This window comes from Podarcis cretensis (genome assembly GCF_951804945.1).
Source record: "Podarcis cretensis genome assembly, chromosome: 8".
NCBI lineage: Eukaryota > Metazoa > Chordata > Lepidosauria > Squamata > Lacertidae > Podarcis > Podarcis cretensis.
The window spans coordinates 92,999,740-93,014,939 of record NC_137177.1 but is presented as its reverse complement, the minus strand read 5'-3'; the positions used below and the strand labels follow the sequence as shown (position 1 = coordinate 93,014,939).

The following is a 15,200-nucleotide window of genomic DNA, read 5'->3' as shown; positions in this document are numbered from 1 at the left end:
ACCACCTTCCTTTTCCTGCCCCAGCACACATGGTGGCGAGTGATTAGAGCTCAGAGTGCCAACTGGCCAGCAACCCGCTAGTGAGGGCAGCCAGGGCACTGCCCAGAGAGGAGAGTGTCTAGCCTTCTTCACCTGAGGAACTGTGCTCCGGCAGGGCCCAGGGCAATGATCCTGCTGGCCAACCCTTCTTCCTCGGCCAGAGGAGGTGGGGCCTGCAGTTTCTGGGGCTTGACCAGGCGGCAGGTGATGCGTGTGGGTGCTGCGCACGTCCTGGGTGGGATGATGACGCGGAGGCCGTTGTGCCTGCTCCCACGCATGGACCCGCCACGAGCATCCACCATGAAACTGACGAGGAATCTGGGGAGGGGGCAAAAAGGCAGGATTCAGTTGTCAAATGCACAGGTCACAGCAGGGCTTCCCAGAGTCCCAAAGCAGAGAAGCTTGGAAATGCACCCCCCTTCACCCCAGTGGTTGCTCCTCAGCTGGAGGATCTGCAGGGAACCCAGCTGCCATTTGTTCTGATTCTGCGCTAAGCAGCAGGTTTCCCAGGGGAAAGTGGTGTGGCAAGCAAAGGTGTGGCTGAGCTTCCTATGTTCCTTATTGGGGAAGAGCATCTGCCTTGAAAGCAGAAGGTCTCTTGGCAGGTGCTCTCCCTAAGGCCCAGGAGAGCTGCTGCCAGTCAGAGCATGCAGGACACAGCTGGGCTTGGCCGTTCCTTGATTTGACTCAGGATAAGTCATTGGGATAGCTGCAGGGGCTGATCTGTCTCACGTCCCTGGTGCCTGAAGGACACGCTCCACTTTGGGGTTTTGCAGGGAAACATCCCAGGGCAAGTGGGGATGTGAGAAGCAGGAGGAACTCACCCTGTGTGGACTGGGCTGGCCACAGGGCTGATGTTGTCGGAGGTCTCTGTGGCAGGGCTGCTTGGGATGAGAGACTCCTCGTCAAATTCCTTGGAAGCCTACACAGGACAGAATCAGAGGACCCGTTCAAGCACAAGCCTAGATGCCTCCACTGACGACCTCTGTGGAAACTGAGGGCTCCCCACGCCCCCACCTCTGCCTTCTTCTTTTATGGGGGTCCATCTTCCTCCAGATCCCAGCCATACAATTTTGGGGCCCCTCCCTCAGCATGCCAATGCTCCCACCCTATAGCCAGGGATGAGTTGGGAGGGGACACTGGGTGGCAACCTGCTTGAGACACATGTCTTCAAAGCACGTGGGCTTTGCCCCCCTCCCAGAGCCATGGAGGCCAATGGAGATGACTCAATGGGGACAGAAAGCCCCTCTAGTCCAGCACCTGCAAAGAGCACTCTCCCTCCTGTGGATTCCAGCAACTGCTGCCCAAAAGAGATCCAGCCAGCCACGATGGGAGCTTCTCTGGGACAGGCATGTCAGTTTCAGGGCACCACTGCTGCAAAGGCATCATTTCTGGTCGCCAGTGGCTTAGCCTCCGAAGAGGGAGAAGCCAAGGGCCACTGTGGATGGACGCTGTGGGTCCCCCCAGGTCCTTTTTACGGCTCTGCCCCTCCAGTTCTGCTGAGACAGACACCCACCCACCTGTTCTGGCTCCTCGGGTCGGATCAGGACCGTCTCAGGCGTCACACACGGGATTCGCGGGATGGCGGGAGACTCTTCCCTCCTGAGAAGCGGAACACAGTCAAGCAACTATTGCTCAAAAACCTGATTTATGTGTGGAATTCTTCTTAGCTTGTTTTGCATATAGAACTTTAAAAAACTTGTTATGTACTGAAGTTCTCACCCTGGGCCAGCAGGGGGATACTGTAGATAGTTATGCAAATAAGGGATCGAAAGTGATGTTCAATGATTGGATAGTTTTAGAAAGTTGTAACAATTATGTGTACTGGAGCTCTATACAGTGGTGCCTCGCAAGACGAAATTAATCCGTTCTGTGAGGCTCTTCGTATAGCGGTTTTTTCGTCTTGCGAAGCAAGACCATTGACAGCTTAGCGAATTAGCGCTATTAGCAGTTTAGCGGCTTTTAGCGGATCAGCTGATAAGCGGCTTATCAGTGGATCAGCTGATAAGCGGCTTAGGGCTTAGGAAAAGGGGGGGAAAGGGGAAAAACCCCCGCAGGAACTCGCAAGACATTTTCGTCTTGCGAAGCAAGCCCATAGGGAAATTCGTTTTGCGAAGCGCCTCCAAAACGGAAAATCCTTTCGTCTAGAGGGTTTTCCGTCTTGCGAGGCGTTCGTCTTGCGGGGCACCACTGTATAAGCTGGCTGACTGAGCTCTTCAGCTCAGTTCTGTTCTGGCCTCTGAATAAAGAAGAGCTGTTTGAAGAATCGCTGTGTCGTCTGATATGTTCACCCACAACTTAACAAAACTGTTTCTACGTTCTTCTAGTTTTATGCTTGCAACCATCCCATTCATTTCCTAAGTGGGCATTTTATTGCCTTTTCCTGCACTGGAGCTCAAAGTGGTGTACATGGTTCCCCCCCCCCCATTTCCTCCTCACAACAACCCTGTGAGGTTGCTGCCCTGGACACAGAATTGACCTGTGCCGCCATGGACAGCTGTGAGTCCAAAATGACTCCCAGGCTGCGCACCTGGTCCTTCAGGGGCACAGTTACCCCACTGAGGACCAGGGAGTCTCCACACCTGCCCGCCTCTTGTCCCCCCAAAATAGTACTTCTGTCTTGTCAGGATTCAACCTCAATCTGTTAGCCGCAATCCATCCTCCAACCGCCTCCTGACACTCACACAGGACCTTCACCGCCTTCACTGGTTCTGATTTAAAAGAGAGGTAGAGCTGGGTATCATCTGCATACTGATGAACACCCAGCCCAAACCTCCTGATGATCTCTCCCAGCGGCTGCATGTAAATGTTGAAAAGCATGGGGGAGAGGACAGAACCCTGAGGCACCCCACAAGTGAGAGCCCAGGGGTCTGAACACTCATCCCCCACCACCACTTTCTGAACACGGCCCAGGAGGAAGGAGCGGAACCACTGTATGACAGTGCCCCCAGCTCCCAGCCCCTCAAGACGGTCCAGAAGGATGTTATGGTTGATGGTATCAAACGCCGCTGAGAGATCCAGCAGAGCTAGGAAACAGCTCTCACCTCTGTCCCTAGCCCGCCAGAGATCATCAACCAGTGCGACCAAGGCAGTTTCAGTCCCATGATGAGGCCGGAATCCCGACTGGAAGGGATCCAAATGGTCCGCTTCTTCCAGGCGTGCCTGAGGTTGTTCGGCAGCCACTCGCTCAATCACCTTGCCCAAGAATGGAAGATTTGAGACTGGGAGATAATTGGCCATCGTGGCCGCATCTAAATACGGTTTTTTAAGAAGCGGTTTAATAACCGCCTCTTTTAGCAGGTCTGGGAAGGCTCCCTCACAGAGGGAAGCATTCACCACCCCACAAAGCCCATCGGCCAGCCCTTCCCGGCTAGCTTTTATAAGCCAGGATGGGCAAGGATCAAGGAGACAGGTGGCTGGCTTCAATCGTCCAAGCAGCCTGTCCACATCCTCGGAGGTAACAGATTGGAATTGATCCCAGGCAACTTGACTAGAATGGTATTTATTACCATTCAAACAATAATTGCTCCTTGTTAAATTCACCCCAGTGGAAGGGAGGCCAGCTGAAGTCTCTGCTGGAGGGAGCCAAATGTCTTGGGGCCAACCCCAGCTTCCCCCGAAAGGCCAACTCCCGCCTTGCTGCTTCCCTGCCCTGCCCAGCATGTCTTACGTGTGGTCCAGTTTGGGGACAAACTCCACAATTTCTCTCTCATCCTCCTGATACTGGAAGTCCCGCTTCTGTGGCTTTGTAGCGGGCAACTCTTCGCCTGAAAAAGAGAGAGGGCTGAAAAGAAATGGGGGGAAGAAAGCCCCACCAGCAGCACGATGGGGGGGGGCACTTGGCTCAGGGCCAAATCGAGCAGCACAACAGCGCTTGTAGCCAACTGGGCAATGGAGGGACGTTGGCCCTCCTGCCGCTTGAGATCCAGGGTGGGGAAGAGGCCGAGGGAATCACTGGGGGTGAGCGGGCTGTTGGTTTCCATTTGGGCAGGACCCCACTTTGCCCCATGGATGTTTAAGGGCTGCAGTGACATGAGAGGAGATGGTTCACAGGGGCAACGCCAGGGTTAGGGCTCATCCACACTGACCATTCGCCCCACACTTTTTTCACTCAGGTCCACCCTTTAAAACTCCATGTCGGAGTGCTCCCCCCCCCCCGCCCCATTGCTTTCCCCAGAATAAACAGCAATTTGAGTTTTCTGTGGCTTCCCATATGCTCTGATTCAGCAGTAAAAAGCAGGAAAGCGCCACGGCAAAAACCCCACAAAAACTCAGACACAAACCAGGAAGGCGTGGGCGTGTGCCTCAAAACGTGCCACAAAAGCAAGTCTGCATGAGCCCTTAGAGGCCCAGGTGGTGAGAGATGCTGACTTGGGGAGATTTGTCTACAATTCCATCCTGGGAAGGGCATGGGATCTGGCCACACAGAACAGCCAACTCCGGCATCACCCCATGGCAATGTATCAAATGGGGCAGAGGGGGGAGGCACAAAGGGGGCTCCCCAGGCCTCTGTCCCAGACACTCGGGAACCTCCCCAGACTTCTCCTCCTCCTCCTCCCTGGCTCTGCTCACGGCCTCGTGGGGTCTCCCTTGGCTGGAATGTGGCCTTGCTGGGATGGAGGTGGGGGGGCAGGAGGAGCAAGGAGTCGGCTGCACAGAGGAGCAAGGAGTCGGCTGCACTATGGCTTGGCCCCCTTTGGCCCCTGCCCATTCCAGCATGAGCTTTGCTCTTCCCATGCTGCTTGCACACCTTCTCTCTCTCTCCTGCTCTGTTGCTAAGGGCAGTTTTCAAAGAAACTGAAGGCTTCTTACTACCCACAAGACAAGACAATTAAAAGGCGGATAATAATCCCCATGAAAACCTCATGGACTGGCAGCCAAGCCAGGATCCCAGCACAGCTATAAAAACTGGGGTGGTGGTATGCAGCTGAGTCCTACTCAGTGTAGACCCCTTGAGATGAATGAGCCTAAGCTAGGCATGCTGGGGAACTTCAATGGGTCTACTCTGGGCAGAATTAACTTTGGATACAACTCCAAACTCAAGGAAAAGTTGGAAAGGAGAAGGGCCTGCCAGATCCCCCAGGAAGTCTCCAGATGTGCCTGGGGGGAGGGGCGTGACTCTCCAGGGAGGAGAGAAGGCCTTTTATTTTTATTTGGGTTTTTTAATTAAGAAGATTGGGGGGGGGCAGGAAGATGGCAGATGTAGTTGACTGCTGGCACTCCTCTCAGTGGAGATAATTATGCAGCGATTCAAGGTACCGAGATAAGTGAGTTCAAGGATAAGCCTCAAATGCTCAGAAGAAAAAATCATTACACCAGAGACAGGGGTTTTCAGGGTGGTGGAGTGTCTCAAGCGAGGACTCACAGGCCCCTGCATCGCATAATAGCCCTTAGATTAGATTCTTTTAACTATTTATGAAACCTGGAAATAACTATAAATCCGATTTTCTATCTGCCAATTAATCAGCACCCAGATGACAAATGGGCTGCTGGGGAATGAAAAAGCATTATTTAACAGGCTAAAAAATTAACCAAAAAGCTTATCTTAATCACTGGCAACTAAGAAAGAACACAACTGATAACATGGCTCTGAATCTGTTTAAAATCTTCACTTTATACTGCCCCTAAGTCTCCATCTTGTACATGCTGGGTTGGCTGCAAAAACAAAACTGAACCTTGGTGGAATCGACGCACATATAAAAACTGCTTTGAAAATGCTTTTTTAAAAAGCGTTCTTAAAAATACATTGCATTTTTCATGTGGCTCACCATCGTCCTCTAGTGTCACATTGTATACTGCATGTAAAACACATTTAAATCATATTATTTGCAGCTGTATAGCTGAGTCCCTTATCTTTGTGAGAAAGGAAGGAGCATTTAACGAAGCAGACACAAGTTCCTGGAGGCAAAGGCAATGCTGAATGCCTCCTCCCTCACTGGTGTCCTCTGCCAAGGGCTGGAGGAACAGCAAACAAAACCAAGAGCTGAGATGCGCAGAACATTAAAGGAGATGGGATCAAAGATATACCAGATGAACGAGCACTCAGGGCCTTTGGGGAAAGATGTGGGCCCAGATCTGCCTGACCATGAGATGACATCCATACAGCTGTCTGGAGGACTGAAGCAGACAAAGTGGGGGTGAAGGGAATTGTGAACAGAGGCCTTAAGAGGCAACCGGAGATGGCAGCAGTGATGGAGCCCAGAGAGAAAAGGCTTTGGGTACAAATTAAAGGGAACACAGAAGAAAAAACCTCTAAGCTCTTGGGAAAAGAATGGGGAAAGTGGAGGATCAGAAGGATTTTCCTTTTCCTTTTCAACTAAGACGAAGCATGGTCAACAGGAAATAGGACTGGAACATAAGGAATTGGGTAGAAATTAATGAAGACACAAGTCAATAAGGAAGGACATTGTTAAAATTAGTCAGAAGGACTATTTTGACATGTAATGATAATAATAGCTGGAGAGCTCCTGTTGGACTTTTTGGATGGAAAAAGGTGGATTTCAGATGCCTGGGATTGAAGATTGAGAAAACAATGCCAAGCAGATTGGGAAATAGCTGGAAATTAATAGAGATAGATGTTATCCTGGAGTGCATATTTTGAATAATTGTCATAATTGGCAGACAGAAAAGCGGAAGCCCTTCTTATTTTCTTTCTTAAAACTTCTCTTATCTTCTTTTTATATGAGCTCTCATTCTTGTTGTTGTTGTTGTTGTTGTTGTTGTTGTTGTTGTTGTTGTGTTTTGGTTAATTCCATCTACATTTATGCTTTGTTTTTGTAGTTTTCTGTCTTAGGCTAATGAAGATAAATGCAGGAAGGCGATGGCTGGAAGATGGAGAGCCATGTGTGAGGGCAGAGCAGAGAGGATCTCCCAGAGTGGGGGGCTGGGGGAGAGGAGGGGGAAGCTCCCAGGTGAGAACTCATTCTTCTGTGTGGAGAATAAAGGTCAAGGCACAATGGTCATAAAGAGCCTTTTATTCTCTTTCTCTTCTTCTCTTCTTCTTTATTTTCTTCCTTTTCTTATTCTTGCTTCTTTCTTAATTTTCTTCTCTAGATTAGTCTGGCTTCTATTGTATTTTATGTGGAAAAAATAGATTATAAAAAAGAAGACTGTGTGTGCAGCTTGCAAGCTTCAGCCCAGCAGGAGCCAGCTGCAAAAATTTATAGACTTTTGGGGCCTTCGCCCTCTCTGCTCTCCCAATTAACCTTCATCTCCAGGACTCAGTGGTGGGAGGGAGCACAAAGGAAGACAAAGAACTGGGCTGGGCTGAAGGGGAGGAGAGGGTGATGAGTCCGCATGCATACCTGGCTCATTCGTTAGACTTTGTGGGTTTTGTGTGAATGACATACTCTCAGCAACTGTGTTTAATGCTTAACGTGCCATGCCTAGTGACATCTGCGGGGCCCACTTCCTCAGGGCTCCTGAAATCTCAGGAACTGGGATGCTCCTAGACCAGAAGCAAAAGTGGGGTGAGTGTCCACACCATGAGGAGTGATCACTCTTTCAGACCAACTTAGACCACCACGGCCTTGATGCCTGTGAATGGCCTGGCCAGGTTGGGCTCCAAGCTCAGGTGGCCTGGAGGACTAAGCCAGGAGCCTGATAAAAGGTTTGGGGCCGGATGACATGTGACCTTCACAGCGTAGTTCTAACAGTGCTGGGCTGTTTCAGATTTCACCCCAGGACATTAAAGGAAAAGAGGGTGCTTTAACCCTTGGTCATGATCTTGACCCAACCAGCCCTTGTACCCGAAATGGAAGCAAACGGGATCCTTTCGGTGAGTGCAAATTGCAGGCACAGGACAATTAATGGGCATGGAGCGGACAAGGGTTGTATCAACTACTGATTCTACTCAGAGTAAAACTGTGCTGGGTCCTAATCTGAATCAGCCCTTCTGCCCTGGCTGTTTTGGGAGGGGGTGGGGGTGCCCTGCATTTGTGGCCACATGTAGTTTGGTCCACAGTGCAGGGGTGGGGTGGAGGAAGGAGGAGCTGCTGAGAGCTGGTCAGTTACTGGGAAGGATGGGTTGTTGTCACCAACTTCAAGGAAAGCAGGGAGGTTGGGGGGGGGATGGCTCAGATCCTTGTGCTTTCTTCCCTCCCACTTAAGCGACTCCTCCGATCCTTGAAGGAGATGGGAAGTGAGGTGGAAACACAAATGTGGAAAGAGGGGGAGAAGGGGGTTCAGGAGTGATGGTCAGCAGCAAGGGGAGTCCGGGAGCAAAAGGAGATGGTTCCCTTCTATGGGAGACAGGCAAAAGCCCAGGTTTCTTCCTGGGATAGCTCTCTAAGCCCTGGCACAGATGCCCTGGCATGCCTCCCACCTGTGGACCAGTGTGCAGCAGAGCTCAGCAGCCATATGGGTAAGGGCTCTCTCATGCAGCCCCCTTCCCCACGCCACCCTCTCCCCACCATCCTCACAGCCACAGACACAATGGGTGGGCAGGTGGGCGAGCTGGCCCCCTGGGAAGCCAAGGGCGGCATGGGATGGAGGCATGTGAGGCCTGGTGGGTCCGCGCGGGGTGGAATGGGGCAGATGGGTTGGGCGGGCGAGCCAAGCCCACAACAGCAACACACAGTCCGTACCCAGGAGAGTTATGTGAGCCGTGCCTGGAAAGCAAGAAAAAAAGAAGAGCAGGTTTGAACTGTGCGCTCCAGGTTGGTGGGCGCAAACGCACAAGTACATGGTGGCGGGCCTGGCACCCTCTGTGCCTCAGCTCAAAGCCAAACACCTGCCAGGCCGCCTGTCCCAAGGTGGGCTGGTGTTTGGCATCATTCTGAGAGAGGTGGGAGGCAGATATCTTGGGGGGGGGGGGGAAGGCCCCGTCCCTGATGGCAGCCAGGCATGAGATCCATGCCTGCTATTCAGCTGTGAGCCCCGCATTGCAGGGGGTTGGACTAGATGATTGCTAGGGTCCCTTTCCAGCTCTACAAATCTATGAACACCGAGTGCCCCTATGCAGCTTCACCTCTGGCTTCTAAGATTCAGCAGGCACTTCCTCAAGCAATTTCAAGCACATCTTATGTATTTATTTGATTCACAACATAAAATCTAGGCCTTCATATGGACCAGAAACTTGTTTCAAAACAATAATCTAAGCCGAAGATTCTCAGGATTCTCACTGCCCTATTCTGTGCTTTTATTGTGCTCTCCTGGGATCGAGGCAAACGCAGAGACCCGCTGGTGGCGCATCCTTTTGCAGGGACTTGAACTGCTCTAAGCTGTGCAGAAAGCAAGCCTTGCTGGTCATGTTCTCCAAACTACTGTAAGCTGAATTAAAAAAGGAAGTGGAGGCACCGTCACAAACTTATTTCCAAATAATTTGTGAAGGCTTGAAAAATAGAGGCTACTTATGTTTATGCTGGGGGGGCAGGTAGGGAAATGGATCTGGGCAGGCAGGAGGAGTGGCAGATAAAATCAAGCAGGGAGAGAAAGGTTGCGGAATGTTCCGTTTCAGTTCAGTCCTCTTTTCTACCAAAAAATACCCAATGCAGCCATTAAACAGGAAAAGTTGGCACCTAGTGCAAGGAGGGCAGGATTCAGGCTGTGCACACAACTTCCCAAAGATTTCCGGGAACTGTCCTTTGAGGGGTGCTGGGAACTATAGCTCTGTGAGGAGGAAACTGCAGTTCCCAAGTTCCTTGGGGTGGGTGGAGAATGCGCTTTGGTGTGTGCACAGCCCCTGTCACCCTCGTGCCCGTCTCTCCCTCCCAGAGCAGCCCCAAGCACAGGGGAAGCCGGAAACGCACCTTCGTCCTCGGACACATCCAGGATCTCGTCCACCGTCTCTGGTAAACTCATGTGGTGCTTGTCACTGAATGACTACAAAAGGCAACAGGTCAGGCGGGAGCACAGCTTCAGGGTCACCACAGCACTGCTCCCCCTCCCCACCCCAGGTCAGGCTTGACTGGGGGACTCACCAAGAAGCTGGACTCATCAGTGACAATTTTCAGCACATCGGTCACAGAAATGTAGCCCAGACGCTTGGCAATGGCCAGAGGTGTGGCCCCATTCTGCAGAGAGAAGAGGGCAGGTGGGAGAAAACCACTCAGCCAACAGCATACAAGCCTCAGGTCAGGCCTGTGTGTAAATATCTACATTTTTTTGCATCAAAAAGCTGAATTTAGCAATTTGCAAAAAGTATGCAAACTTGCATTCAAGTTGCATAATGGGGAAGGGCCAGGAGCTTTTCTGAGCAATGAAACCCGCACTTCAGCCACTGAAAATCTCAGTGCAGAGGGAACTGTAGCTCTGAAATGGGGATTAGGGGGCTCCTAAGAACTCTCTTCACCCTCAGCGAACTACAGCTCCCAGAATTCTTTGCAAGAGTGGAAGCCATGATTTTAAAAAGTTGTATCAATATATTTTTAATGTATGCTACAAATGTGACCAAGGACTCTTCCTGCCTCTAATAAATTATTATTATTATTATTATTATTATTATTATTATTATTATTATGTACCCCATCTATCTGACATATTTTGCCCCAGCCACTCTGGGTGGCTTCCAACACATATAAAGGCATAATCAAACATCAATCATTAAAAACTTCCCTTTACAGGACTGCCTTCAGATGTCTTCTAAGAGTCAGATTGTTGTTTATTTCCTTGAAGGGGGCTGTTCCACAGGGCGGGTGCCACTACCAATAAGGCCCTCTGTCTAGTTCCCTGTAGCTTCACTTCTCTCAGTGAGGGAACCGCCAGAAGGCCCTCACAGACAGACCCTGGTGTCCGGGTTGAACGATGGGGGTGGAGACGCTCCTTCAGGTATACTGGGCTGAGGCTGTTTAGGTCTTAAAGGGTCAGCACCAACACTTTGAATTGTGCTCAGAAACATACTGGGAGCCAGTGAACATCCTTTGGGACCAGTGTTCTATGGTCTCCGCAGCCTCTGGCGAGACAGTACACAGGGAGGCAGGGTCTCATCCGGCGTACCAGATGGAGCTGGTAGACAGCCTCTTTGTCAGGGAGAAGGCTAAACTTAACTGTTCTACCTTACACTATATAAGGTGTACCTTATACTAGCTTTCTGCATGCATGGATTGTTTATGTGTGAGCATTCAAAATTATGCCCACCCCCCCACCCCCGTTGAAGTATTGCAGTCCAGGATTTGACTGCCTCTTTCTGTAGCGATAGCAGCAACACTGGGAGAAGCACCAGGTGACCCAGCATGGCCACACCAGCACCATCCAGTTAAAGCACCATGAAGCCACCTCAACAGCCGTGGTTCCCCCAAAGAATCCTGGGAACTATAGTTTGTGAAGGGTGCTGAGAGAGGCCCCTGTTCCCCTCACAGAACTTCAGTTCCCAGAGTAGTTTAACCCCCCCCCCCAATCCCCCTTTGCAGGGGACTCAGAAAAGTGTAACTCAGTGAAAGAAACAAGGGTCTCCTAATAACTGCCAGCGCCCTTAACAAACTACAGCTCTCAGAATTCCTTGGGGGGAGGGAATCCTAGAAGGGTTCGCAAGGGTCGTCCAGTCCAGCCCCCTGTAATGCAGGAATCTCCGCTCCAGGGGAAGCCAAGGACTCGGGAATGGAAGGTGTGGATGTGGCAGGAGCCTCCACCCGAGGACCCTGCAGCAGCAGCCCCAGTGCCCAGGCCCTCAGGAGCCCACACTCACCGAGCTGACTTCATTGGGCGAGGCACCGTGCTTGAGCAGAAGGGTCACGATGTCGGTGTGCCCTTGCTGGGCCGCTTGGTGCAGAGGAGTGTATCCCAGCTGGGAGAGAAAGAGAAAGAAAACGAGTACACCCAGGAACAGCTTGCGATGGCACTCAGCTTTATAAAGCAGACCCCAAGCATGTTCTCTCTCTCAAAGAATTCTGGGCACTGAAGTTGGCTGAGGGCTGCTGGGAACTAGCTCTGTGAGGGCCCAGAATTCGTTGGGGAAAGAAAGTGCTTTAAAGGCATAGTGTAACACACCTTTACGAGGACCAATGATGGCAGGAACCTAGGAAACTGGTTCGGCAAGGCTCAGTATTGTCTGCCATGACTGGCAGAGGTTCCCCGGGGAGCCAGGCAGGAGCACCCCCAGCCGTCCCTGGAGATGCCGGGGGGGGGGTTGAACTTGCTGGGAGCTTCGGGGGGGGGGGTAGAGTGAGCTGCAGTCCCTCCTTCCCCTCAAAGGGCAGCAAGCTTTGGAGTTCTCCAGAACTCTTCATCAGGGAAGGTGTTGCACAAAGCAAGAAGTGAAGGGGGGTGTTTCAAGGAAAACAAATAAGGAAAGGGGGGGGGGCAAAAATTAGACAGGATATTGCACCCATGAAGTCAGCTTGTAGCTGCAGGTTGAAAATGGAGATTGATGACTGAATCCTAACTGTGGATTTTCATCGTAGGGACCAATGTGGCCAACTTTGCTTTTTACATAACCGATGTGAGTGATGGTTTCATTTTGTGTTGGTTTCAGGCCAGGAGTGTCAAACTCAAATGAACCAGGATGGGGACGAATTCCTCATCCCAAGGTAGTCAATATAATCAAGAGGCAGGAGCACTTTCTTCACCCCAAAGGATAAAGGGTTTGGGGTGCCACAATTTAGAAAACAGGCAAGCAAGCAGGGGGAAGGGAGGCAGACATGCTTCTCTCCTAACACCCAGGACACCAAGGAAATATGACTGGCAGCAGGTGAAAGAAAAGTGCTTCACACAACAACAGAGTTTGATTTTTTGAATTCGCTGCCACCAATTTGTGGTGATGGTCACTGGCTTAGAAGGCTTTCAAAGAAGGACTGGATGAATTTCTAGAGGAGAAGAAGAAGATCAGCTGAACCCTAACAAATAGATGGAACCTTCAATGCACACAGGCAGGCATACTGCCTATTTGGAGTTTCCTCAATTTCTCCTTTTCTGCCGTCTTATGTTCAGTTATCCAAATATCCAAATCACCTTGCAATTATTATTTTTAAAGTCAATAAGGCTCATTAACATTTTAGTGGGAAACTTCCCTAATATACAGGGTCTTTTGTATACAATTTCACCTAACAGACACATTTCTGCTAAGCAATCTTCCCTAAGAGAATGCATTTCTTTAAACTGTTTTCACTATTATACGCATTTTTGTCCACAGAATGTGGCCAGAGAGTGTGTTGCATAATTTGGAGAAGTGCAAATTTGGAAGGATGGGTGTGTTTTGGTACATAAATGGATTCCTAAAGTGCTAATTAGGTAGTTCCAACTTTAAGTGTGACCTGAAACAAATTCCTCCCCTGCCCTCTTTCTGGATACCTGTTGCTGCAGACAAAGAACAAGGAAGGACTGTGGCCCTCCTGCCGTTTGCGGGCTTCCCAGGAGACAGAGGGCAGCCCCTGAGAAGCAGGATGTTAGGAAGGGCGCAGAATCCTTTCTAGCCTGACAGGCCTGCGGACTCATGACTCACCTTCTGGAGTGCCCAGGCCAGTGGGAAGGGGAGCCAATGCAAAATGGGCAAGGCCAGCCCCCTCCTCCCTCTCACACATGCACCCATCCATAAACACACCAGCAAGGCCAAGAGGACAGGCCCCACTTTCTGAGCACAATGCGTTCCCAGGAAATGGTTTGTCATGCGAGGGTTTGCATAATGAGCTGGTTATTTCCCAGTATTTCCTATGGGAATATTTCTAATCTGTGATTTGTCTGTTCTCCCTCCCTCCATGGTTCCTGCCTGAAACTGCTGCAGCCGATCAGCAAAAGGCAAACAAAGGAAAAGCAGGTTTTCCTGATCTCTCCTGCTCCCTGATTCATCATAGAATCACAGGATTGCAGAGCTGGAAGGGACCTCAAGTGTCATCTGGTCCAACTCAGTCATTCATGGAGTGAACTTTGGCTCTAATTCTTTCTGTTTGGATAACTGAAGTTTCGGATAATGAGTGTTCCGAGAGCAGGATCCACATGTAATTCATGTAAGGCATGCACAGGTCACCTTACGCCTTCTTGATGCCTTCTTGATCGCTTTGATCTACAGAACTGGCACTGTTACAGGCACCACATAATATATGTTCCACATTTCTAAAAATCAATATTTAACTGTGGCAGCATCTACACTTTGGAACTCCCTGCCTATTGACAGCAGGCAGGCACCTTCACTGCACTCCTTCTGGCGCCTGCTAAAAACATTTTTATTTAGGCAAGCCTACCAGATGTGTAGGGACACGGGTGGCGCTGTAGGTTAAACCACTGAGCCTAGGACTTGCTGATCAGAAGGTCAGAGGTTCGAATGCCTGTGACGGGGTGAGCTCCCGTTGCTCGGTCCCTGCTCCTGCCAACCTAGCAGTTCGAAAGCACGAAGTGCAAGTAGATAAATAGGTACCGCTCCAGCGGGAAGGTAAATGACATTTCCGTGCGCTGCTCTGGTTCGCCAGAAGAGGCTTAGTCCTCCTGGCCACATGACCCAGAAGCTGTACACTGGCTCCCTCGGCCAATAAAGTGAGATGAGCGCCGCAACCCCAGAGTCAGTCACGACTGGACCTAATAGTCAGGGGTCCCTTTACCTTTACCTTTTACCAGATGTGTAGAATGTTGATATGTGCTTTAATCTGTTTTTAGTCTATCACTGATTTCATAAGCCACTTTGTGAGGTTTGTTTGTTTTACAATCAAATGGTGTACAATTTTTATTAAAATAAATAAATGAAATGAATTTGTCTTGCTTGTCAGCCATCCTTGGGACATTTAATGATGAGTGACCATACAAGAAATAACAACAGAATTCTTATAAACTAAACAGAGCAGAAATAAAAATAAGAAAGACAAACAAGTGATCATAGCAGCCTTTCTCAAACTTGGGTTCCCAGATATTGTTTGACTACCACTCCCATCATCCATAACCAGCAGGAGCAGCAGTCAGGGATGACGCTTGAGAAAGGATGCCTTCAAGAGTCTTTCCATACCTTGGTCTTTGAATTGACATCCGCTTGATGCTGCAGCAGAAACTTCACCAGTTTGATGTTCCCGTAGTGAGAAGCCACGTGCAGCGGAGTATAGCCCATCTGCGAGGCACATATCAAAAGGGCAGACTTTCAGGTCAAGGCTTGGTGGTGGGGTGACAATGAATGGTTAGAGGGAGAAGAGGGAGCAGACTGGGAAGAGGAGGGGTCGGAAGTGGAAGAGGTAACAGAGCTTAGCGGGCAGGGAGAGTTTGTGGCAGAGAGAAGTCCAGAATCAGGGGCAAAAGCTGAAGCAGGAGGG

General features: G+C 50.3%; 1 protein-coding gene and 1 long non-coding RNA gene across 12 annotated transcripts in view; one reads left to right on the top strand and one right to left on the bottom strand.

Moving 5' to 3' along the window:
- The window catches only part of LOC307223194, a 198,980-nt gene that overhangs the window by 38,010 nt on the left and 145,770 nt on the right, over positions 1-15,200 (top strand). The gene's annotated exons all lie outside the window — the stretch shown is intronic.
- The window catches only part of ANK1 (ankyrin 1), a 207,357-nt gene that overhangs the window by 59,959 nt on the left and 132,198 nt on the right, over positions 1-15,200 (bottom strand). For 10 of the 11 annotated variants that reach the window (XR_013842002.1, XM_079988979.1, XM_079988985.1 and 7 more), the window contains exons 19-27: positions 14,903-15,001; positions 11,663-11,761; positions 9,960-10,052; positions 9,789-9,861; positions 8,625-8,648; positions 3,710-3,806; positions 1,560-1,641; positions 864-961; positions 133-357 (exon numbers count right to left, since the gene is read on the bottom strand). Coding sequence is in view for 10 of the 11 variants with exons in the window: in XM_079988979.1 (XP_079845105.1) it covers positions 133-357; positions 864-961; positions 1,560-1,641; positions 3,710-3,806; positions 8,625-8,648; positions 9,789-9,861; positions 9,960-10,052; positions 11,663-11,761; positions 14,903-15,001 (890 nt within the window). In the remaining variant the exon portion in view is untranslated. The remainder of the gene's footprint in view (positions 1-132; positions 358-863; positions 962-1,559; positions 1,642-3,709; positions 3,807-8,624; positions 8,649-9,788; positions 9,862-9,959; positions 10,053-11,662; positions 11,762-14,902; positions 15,002-15,200) is intronic. The other variant, XM_079988984.1, reaches the window with a different exon arrangement.